Raw genomic sequence first — 22,831 nt, forward strand, 5'->3', positions numbered from 1 at the left:
CTCCCTCCTCTCCCGTCCCCTCCCCTTCCTCCCTTCATGCACAGCGGGGGTCCCGCTGCCTGGGAGGGGGCGAGGGGCGAGGGGGGGCGGGGGGGCGTCCCCGGGTCCCCCCTCCCCGCCCCCCCCGCCTCTCCCGGGCAGCCCCTCCCTCCCTCCCTCCCCCCCAGCGGAGCGCGGCGGGCGGGGCGCGCAACGGGGCGGGGCAGAGCGGACGCGCCCCCTCCCCTCCTCGCCCCGCCCCCCAGGCGCCCCGCCCCCTCGGGCCGCGCTTCGCTTTCGATTCCGGCCGGCGGGCGGCGGCTCCGCGACGGGCATGGCGGACCCGGCGGTGAGCAGCTACCTGGCCAAGGTGCTGTGCTCGCGGGGCGGCCGCCTGGCGCTGTCGGAGCTGCCGGGGGAGGCGGGGCTGTCGGCGGGCCAGCTGCAGCAGGTGCTGCGGGACGCGGGCCCGGAGCGCTTCCTGGTGCGGCCGGGGGGCTCCGGGGACCGCGACGTGCTGGCCGTCTCGGCCGTCCGCCTCTGCGTCCGCCAGGCCTGCCCGGGCTGCCCGCGGCTGCACCTCTGCAAGCTGAACCTCCGCGGGAGGTGCTGGGTCAGGTGAGGAGCCGGGAGAAGCGGGGCGAAGCGGGCCTCGGGGGGCTCCGGCTGGCTTGGGGCAGGGCGGGGGGGAGGGGGAGGGGGAGGGGCCGGCGGGAAAAGGGGGGAGGGGAGGGGGTCGCCGTGGGTTGTTTCGGGCCAGCGGGGCTCCGGGATGCGGGAATTGGGGGGGGGAAGAACTGGGGGCGTAGCACCCACAAAAAAGAAGTGGGGGGGCAGCTGCGCTTAAGGCAGAGGGGAAACTTCTGCCCAGCCGGGAAGGCTGAACCCCGAACCCCTTTGAAGAGCCGCCCTAGAAGCAGCCAGAAGGTCTCAACTCCGAGTCCGTTTCCGTGGCTTTGTTTCAAAGCCCGGGTCCCTCCCGGGTTGGGCCCCGTCCGAGGCCGGACCAAACCCCCGGAGAAAGGAGCCTCCGGGGAGCCCCAGGAGACGGGCAGGAATCCCTTATCGTTGAACCGTTTCGAATCCGGAGCCAAATCCCCAGCCGCGCCCCGCCGGCGCTCCCAGCCTTGGGGGGCCAGAAATGGCTTTCTGAGGATTAAAATGGTGGTGGAGGAAAATGGTGCTGCCTGCCCAAAACAAACTGACCTCGTTTTCCAAGGGACGAGAATTGGTGTAGAGATCCCAATGTCGGCAGGTCTAAAAGTTGGGGTAAGAGTGAATGTAGTTTTTATTTTATTTTAAATGTAGCTCATTTATTTATATGGCTGCCCGTCTCATATGGGCGACGGGGCAGCTAACAAAATAAGGCGAAACGCAGCAAAAAATTAGTTGAATGCCACTTATATAAGAATGGCCAACTTGATCTTCAGGTGGAGAAAGGGACGGTCTGATTATTCTCCAGATCAAAATGTTGTGAAATGGTTCAGGGAAGTGGTTTATGGTTTATTTTGAAGATCTCCCAAGTCAGTTTCCTGGAGATCTGGTGGCTTTATTGATGTATGAAACTATAGAAATCTATTGTTCTTAATTACTCCATTATAACTCAGACTTTCAGTATACAGAGCATCTATTTCCCTTCTGAGATAGAGTAATGTAGCTTTTTCCGCAAGGCTTAGAATTATATTCTAGAAGAGCTTTTCTCAATCTTGGCAACTTTAAGATGGGTGGACTTCAACTCCTAGTCTCCCCCCTCTTTATTTCTACAAAATAACTCAGAGTCAACAAACTTCAACACAATTTCCTCCTATTTTCCCCACAACAACAATCCTGTGAGGTGGGGTGGGCTGAGAGAGAGGGACTGGCTCCAAATCCAGTCCAGCTGGCTTTCATCCCTAAGATGGGACTTGAACTCAGGGTCCTCTGCTTCCTATCCTGGTGCCTTAAGCACTAGACCAAACGGACTCTTTAGACCATAGTTCGTATTAATCTGATTTTATATCAGTTGTGACTTTCTCAAGGTCCTGATATGGCCAGACTTTAACTCATTGCCCAGTAGATAAAATACTGGAATACTGCTATCATGTTGCCCCTGTTTCTTCCTAAAGAAAAGAAATAGGAGAGACGATAGTAGTATTCCAATATTTGAGGGGCTGCCACAAAGAAGAGGGGGTCAAAATATTCTCCAAGGCACTAGAAAGCAGGACAAGAAACAATGGTTGGAAACTGACCAAAGAGAGAAGCAACCTGGAATTAAGGAGAAACTTCCTAACAGTGAGGACAATTAACCAGTGGAACAGCTTGCCACCAGAAATCGTGGGTGCTCCATCACTGGAGGTTTTTAAGAAGAGACTGGACAGTCACTTGTCTGAGATGGTATACGGTAGGTTCTCCTGCTTGAACAGGGAGCTGGACTAGAAGACCTCCAAGGGCCCTTCCAGCTTCTCTTCTACTCTATTCTAGATTTGCACTCTGGGATTTTTCACTAATGGTGGATAATATATTTGCTTAATTCAATTTGGTTACCCTCTGCATATTAGAACATTTTCTTATTAGAGGGATTTTTTTTTTAAAAAAAGGACAGAGTAAGTATCAAGATACTGAAGTAGCCTCTGGGGATTAGTCAAAAACCAAACAAATTCTACTCGTTTACTTGGGGTGTTTAAAAATAGAAAGTGAAAATTAAAATGCAAATTAAAGGAAGCTTCTCAACAGGTGTGAATCAAGAAAAAGAACCAGAAAGGAGACTCTCTTTGCTGCTTTTGGGCAGTGTCCACACAAGCCCCAAATAATAATATAACAGTCTTTGAAAAGAGGAAAGTCTGGTTTGTTGATATTGCTGTATCAATATCAAGTGATGCTAGGATTGAGGAAAAACAATTATAAAAAAATAACAAAATAGGACTTGTTGAGCACCTCTGGAAAAAAGAAATCTGTTCTTATACCAATCATAATTGGAGACCTCGGAATAATAAGTAAAAAAAATCCTTCAATATTTGGAAATTTTTAATTTATAGGACGTGAACATTCTTAATTTTACCAAAAAAATACACACCCTGTTAGGAGCTGCCTATATCTTTAGCCATTACCTTAATAATTCCCAGATCCTTAGTTAGGACTTGAGTTATCAGGCTCCTATCAGTTTTAGACTGTGAATTTAATTGAAGATTGCTCATAATAGTTCATTAAACTTTTATGCTGCCTGACTCTCGGAGTTAAACCCCCGGAACCTTCTCTGCTCTGCCTTGTTAAGAGCTCCGTTTGTGTTATAACAATTGAGAAACACACTTTTTGTCACGTGCCCTAAAAAGCATATCCTTTTTTTCTGGAAAACTAGGCAGGGCTTCTACAAAAGAAGCAGACTTTGGGATACCTGTAGATTTCTCTAAGGAAGATTTGACAAATTCTACGGGTTGGGAGGAATTTTGGAGTCTAGCCTTCTACCCCAGTGTGGGAAAACTCTCCTTGCAGGGTAGAAAGACCAAGAGGGATCTCTGAGACCATCTAGTCTGGGAGTCTTGAGTTGAAGTCCACAAGTCTTAAAGCTGCTAAGGTTGGGGACCTCTGATCTAGTCCACCTTTCTTTCTAGAGCAGCGGTTTTCAACCTGTGGGTCGGGACCCCATTTGGGGTCGAACGACCATTTCACGGGGGTCGCCAAACAACGCAGTCCGCCATTTTTCCCCCCTTTTCCTTAGCTGTGCTACTCCCTTTTATTCTATTGGCTTTTGAAAGCCAATAGAATAGACTCCCTTGAATAGAGTCTAATTCTATTGGCTTTCAAAAGCCAATAGGAATTGTCCAGGCTGTCTCTGCCCTGCTGAGCCCGCCAAAAGTCCCAGTCTGCAAATGGTGCTGCACCAGTTGAGTAGTCCTCGACTTACGACCGGTTGAGTAGTCCTCGACTTACGACTGGTTGGGGGGTCGCGGCATTAAAAACGTTGAGAACCACTGTTCTAGAGTCAACTTCCTCTTCAGCCCTTTGAGGTCTTCTCCAAAATACCTGTTTTGCTAGGAAAATGGCACAGCCTGTGCATGAATGTTGGGGGGGGGGGGCAGATTGCCAAACAGCTGGCCTTGGAGATTGTAAATACAGAGCTAGCAACAATGTAGAGGCCAGAGGGGAGCTGGCCAGATAGTTTTCTCCAGCCATTACTGCTGCACAATGTCAAGCCCTGGAAAGCAGGGCTGATTTCTGAAGACCCCCACCCGTGAATGTGCAGGGCAGGGTCTTCGGACGGGGGGGGGGAGGGGGATTGCATAGAATTGAAGCAAATGCGGGAAGGGCTAATAATCAAAGAGCAGTTGATTGTAGTCAGTGTTTTTCAAGCTTGGCCATCTTAAGATGGCTGGACTTCAATTCCCAGAATTCCTTAGCCAGGAATTCTGGGTATTGAACTGCACCCATCTTAAAGCAGCCAAGCTTAATAAAAGGCACTGAGATAGAAAGGCTGGCTGATTTCTTGGAGCAGAGATGACGTTCTTTGGCCAGTTTGGGGATTATTGAGGGAATGGGAAGAAAAAGCAGCAGATTGGGTGGAAGGGCAGGGTGAAAGGAATGGCTAACAATTGGGAAAGCCAACAATTGTGAGGCCAGTGGGTGGGTGAGTTCTAGCTTAGGAAGATTAGCCTTTGCTGCTCAGACCACGTTGTGCCTGTTTTAGCTTCACAATTGGGCTCCCACAATTCCCCCTTGTGGTGGGCTGAAGGGACCACCTTAGCCCCTTTAATCACTTAAAAACAATTACTGCCGTTCTGTGCAAGGGGGTTTGATGGCCTGGGCACCAATGAGCCTTTTATTGTGGTTATTTTTTATTTTTTGCTGTGTACTCTGACATCAAAGACTGTATTAGTCACTGATCCCTCCTCCCTGCCAGCTACAAACCTGGTCTTAGGTTTCGATTCCTTGTGAGCTGCAGGAGGACCGTGGAGCGTAACCTGATCTGATTTGGCACTGGATAAATGCAGGCTGATGGGGCCAATGGTGGCCGGCCTCTCCCCAGAGATTCTTGGAGGGGCTTATGGGTTTCAGCATCCCACCACCAAGACTTGGGGCTGGCAGACCCCTCCCCCCAGTTAAAGCAGGAAAGCTTTCTGCCCTGTCTGCCCGTGCCTTGACTGAGTGTGCAAGAGGGTGAGCCCAGTGCAAGCGTGCCAGTGGGGGATGCTGAGGGTCAAGAAACACCCAAGGGACCTACTCGGGGTTGCAACTAGTAGGAGGGAGTGAAAGCAGCATGAGTGTGTTAGAAGTAAAGTCTTCATCCTGGTTCATCCAAGCCGGGAATAAATAAGCAAACATGGCGACTGCTTTGGGAAGAAGGTTACAGTTTATTGCAGAGAGATGGTTCTTCAGGAAAGAGCAGAGGATAGAAGGGCTGAGCACATGGTGTTGCAGGTTTTTATATCCCCTCTAGCCTTTTGTTTGGAATAGTTTCCTGTTCCTGTGGCATGAACTTTGAGGCTATTTCCTGTGTCACGTATTCTGACCTGAGTTTAGGTGTGCCTCTATGGTATACTTGATGGTCATGGGTTAGTCCTATTATATCCCCAAAGTCATCTCCTGCTTCCCTGGGGCTGGGCTAATGACTCTTAAGAGTTCCTTTGTCTTGAGTCCCCTGGCTCCAACCTTCCTAATGGTCTTATATCTGCATTTCTATGAGGTTAGCTCTTGCTTGGGGCAAAGAAATTTGGGGCCAGGTTTAGTTTCTGCTTTTCAAAAAATCCTTTTGGTGAAAAATATATTTTCCTTTTTAATATTTCCTTCTGGGGGGGGGCTAACTTCCCTCAAGTGGGTTAATGGAGACTTGCAAAGTTCCGCATTGAGCCATAAACTGCTTCACAGAGCTTTGGTTTAAGAGGGTGACCGTAAATCTTGTCCTGCGGATTTCTGGGTTACGGATGATGGATTACTGCGTTCTGTCTGAACGCATCAAACCGTCAGTTAGTTGAGCAGGAGCCCCCAAAGGCCTTCAGAACCCGGAAGGAGGCGAAATTTAAAGTCTGCTCTTGTTCCACAGTGCTAAAAATGTGACTTCTGTATTTAAATGTTATTATAATGCAGGCAGTCCTCAACTTACAACTGTTCATTTAGTGACCATTTGAAGTAACAACAGCACTTGAAAAAAGTGACTTACGGCCGATTTTCACACTCAGTGAGGGTTGCAGCATCTCCACGGTCACAGGATCAAAATTTAGTCGCTTGGCGACTGACTCCTATTTATGATATTTGTAGTGTCACAAGGTTGTGTGATCCCCTTTTGCGTCCGTCCGTCAAGCAAAGTCAGTGGGGAAGCCAGATCCACTTAACAACCTAACAATGAAGAAAGGTCATAAAATGGGGCAACATTCGCTTAACAACTCTCTTAGCAACAAAAATGTTGTGCTCAATTGTGGTCATAAGTTGGCTGCCTGTATGTATGTGGAAATGAAGCACTTTGTCTCAGTCTCCAATGAATCAATTCACATTAAGCTAGTAGCCCTTATTCTATAGAGCTTGCAAAATAAGGATGATACTTGCCTGGATTTTATTTATTTTTTTATTAAAAAAAACCCTCCCTGTTCTCTTCTCAACTGTGTCTGGATTACAGTTTAATGAGACAACTTTAGCATAGTAATGGTGATTTCAATCATGTGATTCCATGAAGTAAGTGAAAAAAGCTACAGGGAAGATAAAGTTCTGAAAATGTTTGTTTTTTGGTAATGACTCTGTGTGCTTGGGGTTTGAGGCAGAGTCTTCCCACACATTGATCTATTTCTCTGCCACAGTTAACTTACAGAGTTGTTTCTAAATAAATAATTAATCATCACTGTGTTTTAAAGCCCCAAAAGCTTTGGTGTTGTGGGTTTTTTTAGGTGTGACTGTCACTGCTCCTTATACTTGCCAAGTTTTCTTAAGACTCGGTCCTAGGTATTTTTTCCAGGGTGGGGTAGCATTGCAGAGTTGAAAGGAAAAAATGGGCTTATGGGATATATAGAGTTTCCGTAAATGCAAGTATAATTTTAAGAACTTTGAGTAGTTTACTTATCTCTGTTTTTTTTTTTTATTCTCTTCTAGTGCTTGCAAGTATTCGCATGATATTTTCTCGGAAACTAACCAGAAAGTTTTGAAAAACCATGAACTCTCTGGCCTTAACGAAGACGAACTGTGTGTTTTACTTTTACAAAACGACCCTTTTCTTTTACCTGATGTAAGTTGGGCTGACTTATAGTCCGGTTATTTGTTAACAGAGCCACCAATCTGAGAGACTTGGGTTTTAGAATTGGTTTAGCAAGAATAGATCTTGTTGACATACTGTAGGTCAGACTTGGGATAATCTATGCTGCTTCTGACATGAAAGATAAAATCCTTGCTCAATGTAAGGAGTTAGGGATGTTAGACAGACACATGTTATATCAGTGTTTCTCAACCTTGACAATTTCAAGGCATATGGACTTCAACTCCCAGAATTCCACAGCCAGCAATGCTGGCTGTGGAATTCTGGGAGTTGAAGTCCACATGCCTTAAAATTGTCAAGGTTGAGAAACACTTATATAGACACAACATGTTTGAAGATTATGTGTTATTTGTGAGATCTGTTTATTCAGTTTCTATAGCTGCCGGTCCCAAGAGTCACCTAGAGATGGCTAACATGTCTTAATACACAAACTTACCTTTCAAGTCCTTGTTTTTGAATGGCCAATGAATATACAGTGTCAAAGTGTGTGTCAAATACTGCATAAGCACACATTACAGTTGGCGTCTACTAAGAGGCAGTTCCTTTGAGTTCAAAGGAGTTCGTGTCCTGGAAAATAAAATAAGACAGTTTAGAATTCTTGTCCTGGAATAATACTGATAAAAGCATGACTAGGCAGCTTTCTGGCAAACAGACTCGGGGTTTAATGTTAAGGCCTCTCCTTCGAAAGAAGACATCTTTGAGAGGCATCTATGTAAAGCAGGGGTCTTCAAAGCAAATTGTATTGTTGAAACCTAGGCCAGCATTTCTGGGGTGTTTAAATAGATAAGGCTAAGTTAGCATCTCAGATGTTTTCTGGCTTATCTGTGCAGTCCTAAATGTTGAGCTCCTTCTGCGTTGACATGGAGAATTCCTTCCCCCCCCATCTACTTAAAGAAATAAATAAAAGGTCAGCTTTGAAAAATCAATTGATAATAAAATAAAATGATATATCTCTCTCTCTCTATCTCTATCTCTCTCTCGTCTCTGTCCTCTCTGTCTCTCCTCTGTCTCTTCTCTCTGTCTCTCTTCTCTCTCTCTTTGTCTTTCTCCTCTCTCCTCTCTTTTCTCTCTCTCTCTCTCTCTCTCTCTCTCGTCTCTGTCCTCTCTGTCTCTCTCTCTCTCTTCTCTCTCTCTCTCTTCTCTCTGTCTCTCTTCTCTGTCCTCTCTCTCTCTCTCTCTCTCTCTCGTCTCTGTCCTCTCTGTCTCTCTTCTCTCTATCTCTCTTCTCTGTCCTCTCTCTCCTCTGTCTCTCTGTCTCTTCTCTCTGTCTCTCTCTTCTCTCTGTCTCTCTTCTCTCTCCTCTTTTCTCTCTCTCTCTTGTCTCTGTCCTCTCTGTCTCTCTCTCTCTCTTCTCTCTCTCTTCTCTCTGTCTCTCTTCTCTCTTCTCTGTCCTCTCTGTCTTCTCTCTCTCTCTCTCTCTCTCTCCTCTGTCTCTCTTCTCTCTATCTCTCTTCTCTGTCCTCTCTCTCCTCTGTCTCTGTCTCTTCTCTCTGTCTCTCTCTTCTCTCTGTCTCTCTTCTCTCTCCTCTTTTCTCTCTCTCTTGTCTCTGTCCTCTCTGTCTCTCCTCTGTCTCTCTCTGTCTCTCCTCTGTCTCTTCTCTCTGTCTTTGTCTCTCTCTTTGTCTCTCTTCTCTCTCCTCTCTTTTCTCTCTTCTCTCTGTCTCTCTCTTCTCTCTATCTCTCTTCTCTGTCCTCTCTCTCTCTCTTCTCTCTTGTCTCTCTTCTCTCTCTCTCTTCTCTCTCTCTCTCTCTCTCTCTCTCTCTCTCTCCTCTCTTTTCTCTCTCTCTCTCTCTCTCTCTCTCTCTCTCTCTCTCTCTCTCTCTCTCTCTCTCTCTCTCTCTCTCCAGGTGTGCGGTGCCTACAACAAAGGGGAAGGGTCCTGCACTCAGGGGGATAATTGCTCCCGGCTTCACATTTGCCGCTACTTTCTCAAAGGAGAATGCCGCTTCCCCCATTGCAAGAGGTCTCACAACCTCCTGGACCCCCACGCTACCAGTCTGCTACTTTCCGAAGGCCTGGATCGAGACACCATTTTGAACTGCCAGACCATTTGCAGCGCCAGGATTGCTGCCTTCTTGAAGGAGCTCAGCCGCCGTGACAGTGAGCCTTTGACACACACCTTGTTTCAGAACCCCTCTTTTCTCATTCCCTTGCTGAAATTCCCCTTCCTTCCTTCCTTCCTTCCTTCCTTCCTTCCTTCCTTCCTTCCTTCCTTCCTTCCTTCATAAAAGGAAAATGAAAATAATACAAAAATAAAGTGAAAGAAAAATAGGAGAGAGAAAAAATGCTATCCAATCTTCACTGCAGTTTTATGTACAATTATAAATTTGCTCCCTACCTGTGGTTACAGCACACTTCTTTTTATAATCCATCCTGTCTAATCAACAAAACCACAGAAACCATCTCCATTCTTGTAGGACCTCTAAATTCTGCACCTGCAGCAGATAAGGAACGCTTAAATACGCGTCCAAAAAATGAGAGGCCTCCACCGATGAACCCAAATAATTTTGTGAAAGTCGGCCAGCCTGACCAAGGTAAGCTAAGTCTTTTCTAGCATCTTGGGCTGTTGTGGGCCAGCCCTGGGCCTCAGCTGGGCCTGTCTATAACAAAGCACACCCTTCTGTATTTGTGTGGGTCTTGGGTCACGTAACATGGGAGCCCACCGCCCTGCAGGCTCAGCTCATTTGCATCTGGATGGGAAAGTTACACCGTTCTGTGGTGCTTCTTACTGAAACGGGACATTGTGTCCTTAATTTCTCCCCTTTTTTATTTATAGGTGTACAAGGAGCTGTTTCTCTGAAATCTCCAAGCGCAGAGAAGGAAAAAAGTGATGAAATCTGCCTGTATTACGTCTGGCAGTTCTGTAAAAATAAAAGTAAGTCACAGCGAAGAAGATGAGGGCTAATTTGTCCTTGCGAGTTGTAATATCTTTGCAGGTTCCACCCGCGTCAGCCCTCGTGTTTTTGCCTTTTTTTTTTTAACGCTCCTGCTTGCTTTAGGAGCAGCAAGCGGGTTGACAAAGTCCCTGGGACGTTAAACGAGGGATCCGCTGAGGTGGTGGACTGGGCCCATGACCTGCCTTGCAGGAAAGGGGTGTAAAGGCTCTTTAACCTATAAAGCAGTAAAAGGCTAAGACCAGTGGTTCTCAACCTGGGGGTCGGGACCCCATTTGGGGTCGAACGACCATTTCACGGGGGTCGCCAAACAACACAGTCCGCCATTTTCCCCCCCTTTCCTTAGCTGTGCTATTCCCTTTTATTCTATTGGCTTTTGAAAGCCAATAGAATAGACTCTCTTGAATAGAGTCTAATTCTATTGGCTTTCAATTGTCCAGGCTGTCTCTGCCCTGCTGAGCCCGCCAAAAGTCCCATTCTGCAAACAGTGCTGCACCAATTGAGTAGTCCTCGACTTATGACTGGTTGAGTAGTCCTCGACTTACGACCAGTTGGGGGTCGCGGCATTAAAAAGGTTGAGAACCACTGGCTAAGATGGACATGCAGATCCCAAGCTGAGGATGAAGGCCACCCTGGACTGTTTCCAGAGAGCAGCGGTTGAGTCACTCATCCATCAGTCATGTCTGGTTCAGTATTTTGAGTTCAATAAATGTCACCACTCAACTCCCAGAATCCCCCAGCCACAAAGTCCACACGTCTTAAAATGGCCAAGGTGGAGAAACACCGCTCTGAGAGTAAGAAAAAGAGGGAACAGAGAAAGGCAAGGAAATGTAGGGGATTTCCTGGATCCAGAATGACTCCTGGGGGGATCCCAAGATGCCTCGTGGTAGCGTCCTTGGCAGTCCTGTAGATACAGATTTTCAGGGCTTTTTCCTGGAGATCTAACCCAGCTCATATAAGGAACACCGTTTGATAAAGCAAAGTTCGCTGCTTTATTATGGGAACCTGACAACGGGACAGTTTTTAAACATAACAAAAGAGGATACGGAGTTCAACCTTATTGTTGCCTTTAAATTTACATCATGCAGAGCGGTCAATACTGCTTATCGTCCAGAAAATTATGAATTAGATTTTTGCTTTTCTCCATCAGCTTGGAAATGTGACCCAAAATATATTCCTCTTCCCAGAGACGGTCAGTTGGTCACTGTACTTTTGTAGTAAGCATATCTGTAAGCTTGCTTTATAAGCATGATTTAGATGATTTACTTTACTCTTTCTCTTTGTAGATAATTGCAGTATGATCCATTATGATCTTCCTTACCGCTGGCAGATCCTCACCAGCAATGGCTGGAAGGATCTTCCCAGAAGAGAGGAAATCGAAAAGGCTTACTGCGACCCAAATATTACCAGGTAGAAGATAAAATTGCACACTTTGTGTAAAATATATATATTTCTAAAATTTGGATTGCTAGCAAAGAATTAAGGGAGAACTGGAATAGCTATTTCGAACTCTTTAGCTCTTTTCAACCAGACATACCCTTCTGAGATTCGAACCTGGGCTGTCTGCATGTTAGGCAGCTGCATTAACCTCTAGGCCACAGGCTCTGTCTTACTTTTGCCAGCTGTGTTAGGGAGGGAAGAAACGGGAGGAGTTATCTAGAAGATTTCTCTCTCCCATATTTGGGCAACAGGGTGTAACATACAGCATTCTAGATTTACATACATACATACATACATACATACATACATACATACATACATACATACAAAAATATATATATCAGCGGATGTTTGCTTTTCCCTAGTGGGATTGAAGCCCAAGTGCTTTCCTCTTGAAATGAGGAGGTGGGCTAATGCCAGGGGCCTCTGCCAGGAGGAGGTACCAGGATCTGCAAGGTGGCAGCTGCAGGATTGTGGTTGAAGCCCCCCTCTGTTGTACTTGCATGCAAAGGGGGCGGGGCTTCAGTGATAAGCCACACCTCTCCCCCTGCAGGTTGTTACAGGTACCCCAAGGGCACCTTGGGTTCAGTGGCTCTGCGTTGCAACTCAACAAAAATAGCTGTCTATTACAAGAAAGATGGGTTGCCTAACGTTAGAGAAAACAAGCGGACCTCTAGCTGAGTGTGTTAGCCAGGAGGGTTTAAGGAGGCCTCCTAAGAAAATGGTGTATGTCTTTGAATGTTACTTATTGCAGGGCTGGCCATGCAAGTAGAAATCTCATCATGTTGTTCCAGGATTCAGTGGGAGGAAAGCTAAGCTGGTAGGAGAAACCTTGATCTGAAAGAAGTCTCAGCCTACAGAGCAGGGGTGTCTGAGCGTGTAAGGCAGGGGTCCTCAACCTTGGCAACTTTAAGACTTGTTGAAGTCCACAAGTCTTAAAGTTGCCAAGGTTGAGAGCCCTGATGTAAGGAATGGGTCTGGGGAAAATCTTCTCCACAGAGGACTGCAGGATTTTGATCTGGACTTGGAAAAGGACCCCAGGTCTGAACCCAAAGCACTGTGGTGAGGGGATCGAAAAATGGAAGAGTAAGATTTCCCTTATAGCCTGAAATTCACTAAAACCAAGCACAGAATTCATGGAGAACCAGCAGAGAGGTGGACCTGCCAGTAGTGTGTAAACCCAGTAGTGCAGTTTGCCAGACACGGATCAAGATTTAGCCTCCTGGCTGAACCCAGACAACTATGGCTTGTTCAGGGCAGGGAAAGGGAGAGAAAACCAGGCTGATTTAGCAGAGCGGGTGAATTCAGCCAGCCTCCTCCTCCTCCACAGTTTTCCAGATCTACATCTAGATTTCATAACCATGACTTCTGTCGCTAATCCCATTCGGCGCCTGTCCACCGTGTCATCGGTCACCAAAGAGGCTAAGTTCGTCATGACAACCAAGTGGCTGTGGTACTGGATGAATGACCTGGGCCAATGGATCGAATATGGGAAACAGGTCAGTAGAGGACTGGGGTACTGCTAGTCCAGGGGTAGGCAACCTTGGCTCTTTTATGACTCATGGACTTCAACTCCCAGAATCCCTGAGCCAGCCTGGCTCAGCTTGGAAACCTCTCCCTTTCTCCTCAGCAAGGCTGGCTCAGGAATTCTGGGAGTGGAAGTCCACCAGTCATAAAAGAACCAAGGTTCCCCACCCCTGGTCTAAACTAATATTGTGGCAATGAAGGTGAAATGAAAATGGCTTCAGTTCAGATTGTTGCAGAGTTGACATCAGGCGCTATTACCATGTCAGTGGATTTCTCTGGTGTTAATACCCGTTCTAAATACCCGTAGTCCTTGACTTATGATCGATAAGCAGGTCTTCATGTGACTGGACTTGATTTTATGACCATTTTTACTGTGCTCATTAAGCGAACCCTCTGGTCATTAAATAAATGCAGCTTTCCCAGTTGGGAAGATCACAAATTGCGACCACATAAGCACAAGATGCAGCAGCCTGTGTGAATGTGAGCTGCTTGCTGTGCGTCGGAATCGCAATCACCTGATTTGTGGGGTGGTACGAGGGTCATAACTTCCCAGACAGATTATAAGTTACTTCTTCCAAGGCTGTAACTTCAAACCACTATTACAAGAACAGTCGCAAGTCGAGGACTACCTTATGTTGTGAACCCAGGATATATTCTTGTGTAAGTGTTTCATTCGAGAAAGTGCGTGAGGATGGGAGGTCCTTATCCTCTAACAAGAAACGACGTATAATACTTGATTTCTGTAGGAGAGGCAACTCCAGCCTGCCACTCTAACTTCGGATGATCTGGAGAACCTTTTCCTAGCAGAGCCAGATGGAAGCATCCAGTTTGAAGCTGGCTCTCAGAAATACGTGCTGAGCTTTAAAAGTAAGGAATCCCACTTCCACGGGTCTGTTCAAAACACCCCTCAGTCTGGTTCCCCCAACACGATCGTGACACTAAGTGGAAATTGTTTTTGTAAGCTGGCCGTGCACAGGAGATTTTTGCGGTTGTTGCTCCGCTCTCAAATTTTTGAATAAGACGAGCAATTGAGTTTTGACCTGGCAGCTGTAATTTGCTTAGTGCCTCCTGGGGCACCCCTGTTTTCCGATGGATTTTGTTGGCCAAGTGGGAAGAGCCAGAATTGCTGGCCGTTTCTCCCCCCCCCCCCATAGGGAAGGGGGAGATGAAGACTAAAATCACTCCTCCTGGAGGAGATGGAATGGGGACCTCTGTAACATTTAGGGTACCCATTTCTCCCCCGTCATCTGCCCCTCTAAAAAGAAGAAAGTTCTGCAGGCCAAAAATGGGACTTTGGCGTTTGCAAGCTCTTGTGCAAGGCTCAAGGGGCTCCTCCGGCTTTTGAGAAGAAGAGCACGGAATTCAGATCTGATTGGAATGAGCCTCAGCCCGTTCTTTCTCCATCTTTTCTCTAGGCATAGTCCGTGACTTTGGAGTGGTGTGTTTTTTTTAAATCTTAAAACCTTTCTACCTTCTTTCTCAAGATATGACCCAGACAAATTTGAAGTATCCTACCAAACGGGAGGTCCGAAGACGTCCCAAGTTTGTTTCCTCCGAAGATGTCAAGACAAAGAAAGGGTAAAGCAGGGGTGTATGGCGGGAGGGGGTCATAATGTCATTAAGACCCCATGCTTCAGTTTGCTTTGTTCCTTCTTTTCCTAATTTCTTGAAAAGGGGCTATGTTTGAGGACAGGTGGAATCCTGCTACAGCAGTGGTTCTCAACCTTTTTAATGCCGCTACCCCCAACCGGTCGTAAGTCAAGGATTACTCAACCGGTCGAGGACTACTCAACTGGTGCAGCACCGTTTGCAGAATGGGACTTTTGGCGGGCTCAGCAGGGCAGAGACAGCCTGGACAATTCCTATTGGCTTTTGAAAGCCAATAGAATTAGACTCTATTCAAGAGAGTCTATTCTATTGGCTTTCCAAAGCCAATAGAATAAAAGGGAGTAGCACAGCTAAGGAAAAGGGGGAAAAAGATGACGGACTGCGTTGTTTGGCGACCCCCGTGAAATGGTTGTTCGACCCCAAATGGGGTCCCGACCCACAGGTGGAGAACCACTGTGCTACAGACTTTTTTTTTACCACTTTGGAGAGATTGAGGTTCATTGAGTCTCCTCTCAACCCACTGCCCAGGAGAGTGGCTCAGCTTGACAGCATTGGGACTGACCAGTCTGGACCAACAGATCTCCTCCAGTGGAGTGGGTGTGGCATGAATAATTCCAGACTCCAGTATTGGACAGTGGCTTGCTTACGTCCTCAAATTGTTGGACAACATAACTTCAGACAAACAGAACTTTTATTTCAATCATTGACTAATAAAAATATAATCAATAAAATGAACAACATAAAACTATCCCGAACAACAAGAATTATAAGCCACCATTAGTGGGCAAAGCTTATACATAACGTAGGAACATTTTGCTACCTTTAGAGAAATGCATTCATCTTCATTATTTAACAGATAAATAATTTCCTGAATTATTTAAATAAAACTGCCCCAGAAATTGAGGTGTAAAAGGGGGGTGATCAGTTGGGGGTGAACGTCCCTGTAGAACTGGCAATGTAGAAGGTGGGCCCATATCATAAGGGCAAAATCCGGTCTCTCCTGGGGTTATGCTATATTCCCTTCCAGCAGCTGTGGGGAGAACATTAAAATTGTGTTGAAAATATGGCTGTATTTCAGGATTGCAATACAATACAAATATGAGACTGGTTCACGCAGTCCCATATTTGGTTATTTGCAATTATGAGAGAAAGCAGCCATTTCTCTTTAACCTTCTATATCTAACATTATTTGCTTTAATATTTATCTAGCTTGCTCTCGCTCTCAGATGGCATCAACTGTTCCCTTCTCAAAGAAATAGCTAAGGAAGTCCCTTACCGTATCAGTGGATTGTCCTGCAATTAAAGAATATCTGTTCTAAATAGAGGTGGTTCTTCACTTAAGGCCACAACTAGACCAGAATTTTGGTTGCTAAGCAATGTAGCCAAGGGTGACATTCCTGCTTTGACCCACAGGATGAGAAATTGCCCGGTTCCATTTTGATGGCTAATTATCATAAAAACTCTAGAGCTGCTATTGTCTTGAGAAACCATAATATAATCAGATTTACTTACGATTGAAGAGCTGTAGTGGCGCAGTGGTGAGAATGCAGTATTGCAGGCTGACTCTGCCCACCGCCAGTAGTTCGATCCTGGCAGGGCTCAAGCTTGACTCAGCCTTCCATCATTCTGGGGCCGGTAAAATGAGGGCCCAGCTTGTTGGGGGGCAACAGGCTGACTCTGTAAACTGCTTAGAGGGGGCTGTGAAGTACTCTGAAGTGGTATATAAATCTATGTGCTATTGCTATCTAAGCTGTGATGGCGCAGTGGTGAGAATGCAGTATTGCAGCCATCGCCAGCAGTTCGATCCTGACAGGCCTCAAGGTTGACTCAGCCTTCCATCATTCCGGGGCCGGTAAAATGAGGACCCAGCTTGTTGGGGGGTAACAGGCTGACTCTGTAAACCGCTTAGAGGGGGCTGTGAAGTACTATAAAGCGGTATACAAGTCTTAAGTGCTATCTGGTAAGATGGTTGTCTTTGTTTACTGAAATTGGATCCCCCCATCCCAAATTTCGCTCTTCCAGTTGGGAGAGAACTCTCTGAAGCTCTTTGCAAAGCTGGAGAACTGAGAGAGACGCGGAAAAGCCACAGGGAAGAGTCTAGCTAGAGACAGCCCGGAAGGGGAAGAAGCTGAATGGGCAGGAAGGAGCCTCTTCTTAGGTGGACCCTTCCAGGTCTTTGGGCAGGACGCTCGTCAGCCATGGGGGAAAGGGAAAAGGCCTTGAACCATCTCCGACCAACTACGGCACAGGCAGTCCTTGACCTACGGCCATCACTGAGCCCAAAGTTTCTGTTTCTGCGTGAGACGTTTGTTAGGCTGAGTTTTGCCCCATTTTACGGCCTTCCTTGCCACCGTCTTTAAGCGAATCACTGCAGTTAAGTTAGTAACACAGTCCTTCAGTAAATCTGTCTTCTCCATTGACTTTGCTTGTCAGAAGGTGGCAAAGGGGGGATCCCGTGACCCCCCCCGGGGCCCTGCAACCGTCCTAAATACGAGCCTGTTGCCCAGCATCTGAATGTTGATTGCGTGACCCCGGGGAAGCTGCAACGGTCGTAAGTGTGAAAAATAGTCATAAGTCGCTTCTTTCCAGTGCTGTTGTAACTTTGCAGAGAATTGGCAGAATTCCCTTTCTCAGCTACTGCTCCGTGTTGTCTCCCGCTTTGTTCTTCAGAGATTCCCTAGGAAAAAGGGCCAAAGTCTCCCTTTATCAGCCCTCTGGCCTTGCTTCTCATGAGGACTAGCCAGCCTAAAGCCTGACTTTGTTTTTCTTTAATCGTTCCATTTGCTTTTTCCAGAGTGGCTCTTCTGGGTGGAGCTAGATGGGGCAGATTAACCATTGTCCCTCACAATTTTTCTTTTGCTTGTACCCAGACACACGGCAACGACAGCTCCTGCACCCACACCGTCTCCCGTGGCAGCTCCAGTTTATCCTGCAAACTGGGATCTTACAGCCTTACCTGCTATCGGATACCAGGTAATGGATTTCTCAATGTTGTTTTTCTCTTTTCCATGTATGTGTCTCACTGCCGCCTCCCCTATTTTATAGAAACTCTATATTGCAGCGTGATGCAGTGCTGCGGAAAAGTTTTTACCGGAATAAAATCTAACATTCTAAGTGAGGTGTTGAAAAATAGTACATAAGTATCTGAAAAGCATATGTCCTCTTTAGGCTTGCATTAAAATATCCACAAGTACATTAGAATGTATAAGTTTGAATTGTAAAATAAGTTCATTTCCCTCAAGGCCTGCTACGCGGGAGGGAGGAGGTGCTTATTTTTAGCTTCATTACTCCTGTGGTCTCTTGTGGTTTCCATAAAAAGCCAAAACACAAGAAGGAGAAGAGAGTAGCAATCTGAGGAGCAAATATGATATATTGCCATCGCTCACCATGGGGTGCGGATGCTCTGTAGTCTTTCAAACTCCGATGTGAACCCAAATGTATAGGATTCCAAGTCCTCCAGTTTGGGAATTTAAATTGAAGAAATGGTTCCCTTTCTTTTTGGAGTCATGACCAACAATGTCTTCAGCACCTTGTAATATCCTTGGTTTTAGGCCATTAACCTCAACAGAGGCTCTCCGGAGTTCGTGCAAATTGAGAATCTCTTTCAGATGACGATGAAAAACAGTAACATTCGCAAAATAGAACGAATTCAGAACCCATCTCTTTGGCAAGTCTACCAATGGTTTGTATATTTTATTTTATTACATCATTGCTGTCGATGTCTCAAGAAGTCAGGCGTCGTGACTTCTTCAGTCACTTTATTACCTCCATTGACTTACCCAGGGCATATCAGTCAACTTTCAAAATTAATTAGATGTGTATCTTTCATTTTTTATGCCTCTGTAGCAGTGTTTCTGAAGCTTGGCCACTTTCAAGTGGATGAATGTCAACTCCCAGAATTCCCTAGCGCAGGGGTAGGCAACCTGGGCTCTTTTATGACTCGTGGACTTCAACTCCCAGAATTCCTGAGCCAGCCACGCTGAGGGGAAAGGGAGAGGTTTCCAAGCTGAGCCATGGTGGCTCAGGAATTCTGGGAGTTGAAGTCCACCAGTCATAAAAGAGCCAAGGTTGCCTACCCCTGGTCTAGAAGCAAGGCTGGGGAACTATGGCTTCTTTATGAGCTGTGGACTTCAACTCCCAGATTTCCTGAGCCAGCTGTTGGTGATCTTTTGACACGTTGGCTCAGGAATTCTGGGAGTTGAAGTCCACAAGTCTTAAAAGAGCCAAGGTTCACCCAGGGAAAAGAGGAGCCGTGAAGAAAGGGGCAACTGTTGTCTCTAGCTTGTGTAGCTCATTCTCTGATGGAAAGTGATCCTCATCAGAAATGGGGTCTTGCTTCATCACCCCTTCTATCGCCCCAAAAAACCTGCCCTCTTAAGTGCCCTCTTTTCTCCATGGCGCCGAGCCGAGAGGCCGTCCCCTGTGGAGGAACGTAATTGCCTTCAGCCTCAGCAGGGGTAGAGCAGCGTACGTCTTTCCTTCCTTCTAGGCAAAAGGAGCAGATGAAGAAGAAGAAAGGAGGGCAGAAAATTGACGAAAGGCTCCTCTTCCATGGGACAAGCCCTTCCAAGCTAAAGGCCATCTGCGTGGACAACTTTGACTGGAGAATCTGTGGCACAAATGGGACCGTTTACGGGAAAGGTGAGTCCTGAAGCCACTTGGAGCCAAAGCAGGAAGGAGCGCTGTTCCCGGGGAAGGAAGGTGATGCTGGGGTGCATTTTCTCTTCCCCCACTAGGGGGCAGCGTTTTGCTGACTTTGCTGGGCTCCCTGGAGCTTAGGAAGAAGATCTGGTTGGCGCTTGAACTATGAGAAACGTTAGGGCAGTGGCCGAGATTGGAGAGTAAGGGATAAAAAGAGGAAGAACAGTTGCCCAGGAAACTACATAGAGATGTCTCTAAAACAGGGTCTTCCAACTTGGCCCTTTTATGACTTGTGGACTTCAACTCCCAGAATTCCTCAGCCAGCATGTCTTGAAGTCCACAAGTCATAAAAGGGCCAAGTTGGAAGACCCCTGCCCTAAAGTCACCAGGAATTCAAAAGTCAATAGGAACCACTCAAGACTTTTTCCACTACTTTTGTCTATGCTGTGATTTGTGATCGAGATATTTTCCATCTAAGAAAGGATTAGGTGTTCTCTGAGCTTGGCGGATCCAGGAAGGGTGGTGTGTTGCTGTTGTCTTCTTCCCTTGTGACTTTTGTTCCTTTGGGAATAAAGGGAAGAGGAGGGGAAAGAGAAGAAGTAAACAACACACTAGCCTTCCTGGTTATTCTTATCAGCAGAGGAAATGATGGGGAATTAAAAACGCAGGTCTGTCGGAAAAACAACACACACTAATCAGGTGCTCGGTTATCAGAGTAACAACCCAGCTGCCGTAAGAGGAGCTGTGTGGCAACATTATTCAAACAAGCACAAACACACTGCATCAACCCAGAATATCAGAAAAAGGAAACAGACTATCTGCACAACTTCTTCTAGCAAAGCAGATGCCAAGCAACTTTATCAAAAAGTGCACGACTTCTCAGCCCACCACAGCACAATCAACCCAAGTTATGTGAAACGCAACACTCCTGTATGTCAAATAATGTGTCAGAAATAAGAAACAGACTGTTATAATCACACAGCATCCTGGTGGTGCACAAAGCAGCCAAAGGCCTCCAAAACATAAGTAAACAAAAAAGATCCAGGAGCCCGAGAAGAAAAAAACAGAAGGAATCTGCAACACAACATTGTAGGGACTATAATAACCACGGTGTCGCACAGACCTCTCCTGTCTTTGGGATGCATTTTGAATGTCTTTTTCCCCCTGTGCTGCTTTCCAGGAAGCTACTTCGCCAGAGATGCCAACTATTCCGACAACTACTGCCAGGCGAAGGACGATGAGAAGGTGATGTTCGTGGCGCAAGTCCTAGTGGGCGAATATGCCGTGGGGCGTCCGATATACACTCGCCCGCCAGCGAAACTGACCGGCGTGCTTGACACTTACGACAGCTGTGTGGATCATACAGTAAACCCATCTGTCTTCGTCATTTTTGAGAAGCATCAGGCTTATCCTGCATATCTTATCTTTTACAGCGAAGAAAAGAAATGCATTTTATCTTAAAAAATGCCTTTACATTATCATAATCTTCTTAGCAGTTTAAATGCGTGGCCCTTCTTTTCCAGTCCGATTTTATGGAAGCTATCTATGTCTTAGAGGAGTATGAAAGGTTGAATCGCTATTGTTGGATAGAAACCCTACTCTATTTTTATCACAAAGATGTTTTAAGAATACCGAAAATTTGTAAAAAAAAATTAGGGTTTTAAAATACAATTTTACTAATCTCGTTTCTTAGTAAACAAGTTTTATGTTCCTCTTTAGCTTTTAATATATCATGTTTATTATGGATGGGTGTTTAATCCATCAATAAGGTTGGACAAACTATATTTATACTTTTGTCCTGCTAGACGGATGCAAATTGTTACTACTGAGGACACACAGTGAGTGATTGTCAAAAGAAACTCCTGTTTGCTCTGCGTATAAGTGAAAGTTTCGCGTCAGCTGTTAAGATCCAATGGTTTGAAAATAATACCTGTGGTTCTGAATCCGTGATTAAAGTTCTTCGTTTTCTATTTCAGCTTACACAATTATGCTTCTGCGCATACCCTCCTCCTTTGATATAATGCTTTCTAGCATCCAGCTTCAGCAGCTTCATATTTTCAGTTTAGCAAGTGTGTGATCCTCGCTTTTTCCTTTTACACAAGATTATTACATTTCCTTATTTTGCATATTGGTGTATTAATTATACAGTTGGGAAAATGCGATGCTGATTTTTTTGCAGGTTGGCTTGAAAAGCATAATTGTGGTAATAGTGAGGGACCAGGGTTGGTATTAAACCCGGGAATAAAAGTTGCCCTCAATATCAAGAAACATGTAGTTGGGCCTCGTAAAGAAAATCTCTGTTGCTCTATAAAGATCATCCTTGACTTATGACGCTTTGTTCAGTGACTGTTCAAACTTACAACGTTCCTGAGCAAAGGGGCTTAAGAGCCAGCCCTGAAGTTAAGGCTTTTGCAGGAGTGCCACTCACGTGATTGGAATTTGGGGATTGGCAGCCCACGCACAATTACAACTATAGGGGCACTTTAACTCCCCACCACCACACACACACACCGGCCTCTCTCCCCCCCATTTATGTGCCCTTTGGCCCCCCGCTGCCCAGCACTCCACTGCCCTAGCTGGCCCTCGCCATCTTGCACCCACTGCTGATGAGGGGAGCTGCGGCGCTGGACTTTGGTTGCGGAAAGAAAAAAGCCAAAAGCCAGCCTAAACCAGAGCACACCAAACCAGGTGCTGGACTTGGGTTTTTTTCTTTCCCACGCCTGGTGGCGGAGTGCAGGTGCCCGCAGGGCCTTGGAGGGAAAGGGGCGAGGGGGCCTGGGCCTGGGCTGAGAGGGCCGCGGCTTCCGGGGGTGTTGCCAGCAGTCCCCAAATGGTGCTGTGCTAGAGCTGCTGGCCACTGAACGAGGCAGTAGCCAAAGGGCACCAGGTGGGAGAGAGAGAGAGGCCGAGTGGAGGAGTTGGAGACTGACCCTTCCCGAGGCTAAGGGCTGGGAGATAGCAAGCACCAAAGTGGCTTGGCTTGGGTGGGTAGTCGCTTAACGACCACAACTGGGGAGAGCCAGGATTGCTGTCATAAGTCGGTGTGGTCACATTACTTGGCAACAGAAATTCCTATTGTTGAGGGTTGCTGTAGTGATTTTTGTACTTTTATATTTTTACCCCCCTGCTAAAATGCTTCATGAATAAAACATCAATTTTAGCATGTGGTCGTCTTTTTTATGCTCCTCATCTGTAAACTCGACATCTGGGCAATTTGCAGACGCTACAAGGGCCGCTGACCTCGTTCGAGGTGGGGAGGAGTCTGCACAATAGACGGGAGGTTGGACAGCCGGCCCTGTGGTGCAGCTGGGACCATCTGGAGATCAGCAGGCTTAAAACTATGGAGATGAGTGGATTTTAGGAGGAACCCTAAAATCACCTCTTATCATATTCAACCATGCAGTGTCAGCAGTAGAGTCCTTCAGATTTTGGGGTTCCATAATCTCCAAAGACTTGAAATGGACACCTAACATTAGAACCATCCTTAGGAAGGCACAACGAAGAAGGTTCTTCCTGCATCAACTCGGGACG

At 46.4% G+C, this 22,831-nt stretch overlaps 1 protein-coding gene across 1 annotated transcript; it reads left to right on the top strand.

Annotated features, from left to right (window-relative positions):
- The first annotated feature begins 249 nt into the window (after positions 1 to 249).
- On the top strand, positions 250 to 22,463 carry LOC120313074 (zinc finger CCCH-type antiviral protein 1-like). The gene is made up of 13 exons (XM_039354583.1): positions 250 to 597; positions 7,030 to 7,162; positions 9,038 to 9,290; positions 9,608 to 9,724; positions 9,967 to 10,065; positions 11,371 to 11,494; positions 12,855 to 13,023; positions 13,798 to 13,918; positions 14,536 to 14,629; positions 17,530 to 17,632; positions 18,211 to 18,341; positions 19,149 to 19,300; positions 20,481 to 22,463. The coding sequence occupies exons 1-13, from the start codon at positions 314 to 316 to the stop codon at positions 20,759 to 20,761; spliced, it is 2,061 nt and encodes a 686-aa protein (XP_039210517.1). The 5' UTR covers positions 250 to 313; the 3' UTR covers positions 20,762 to 22,463.
- The last annotated feature ends 368 nt before the right edge of the window (positions 22,464 to 22,831 follow it).

The sequence above is a fragment of the Crotalus tigris genome, unplaced genomic scaffold (assembly GCF_016545835.1).
Source record: "Crotalus tigris isolate CLP2741 ecotype Arizona unplaced genomic scaffold, ASM1654583v1 scf7180000018563.1161478300:1536566, whole genome shotgun sequence".
NCBI lineage: Eukaryota > Metazoa > Chordata > Lepidosauria > Squamata > Viperidae > Crotalus > Crotalus tigris.

Excerpts from the sequence above, each read along its gene's own strand:
- LOC120313074 (XM_039354583.1), top strand. The coding sequence starts at position 314 with ATGGCGGACCCGGCGGTGAGCAGCTACCTGGCCAAGGTGCTGTGCTCG. Across the intron at positions 7,163-9,037 it reads ACCCTTTTCTTTTACCTGAT|GTGTGCGGTGCCTACAACAA; the intron begins GTAAGTTGGGCT and ends CTCTCTCTCCAG. Across the intron at positions 10,066-11,370 it reads GCAGTTCTGTAAAAATAAAA|ATAATTGCAGTATGATCCAT; the intron begins GTAAGTCACAGC and ends TTCTCTTTGTAG.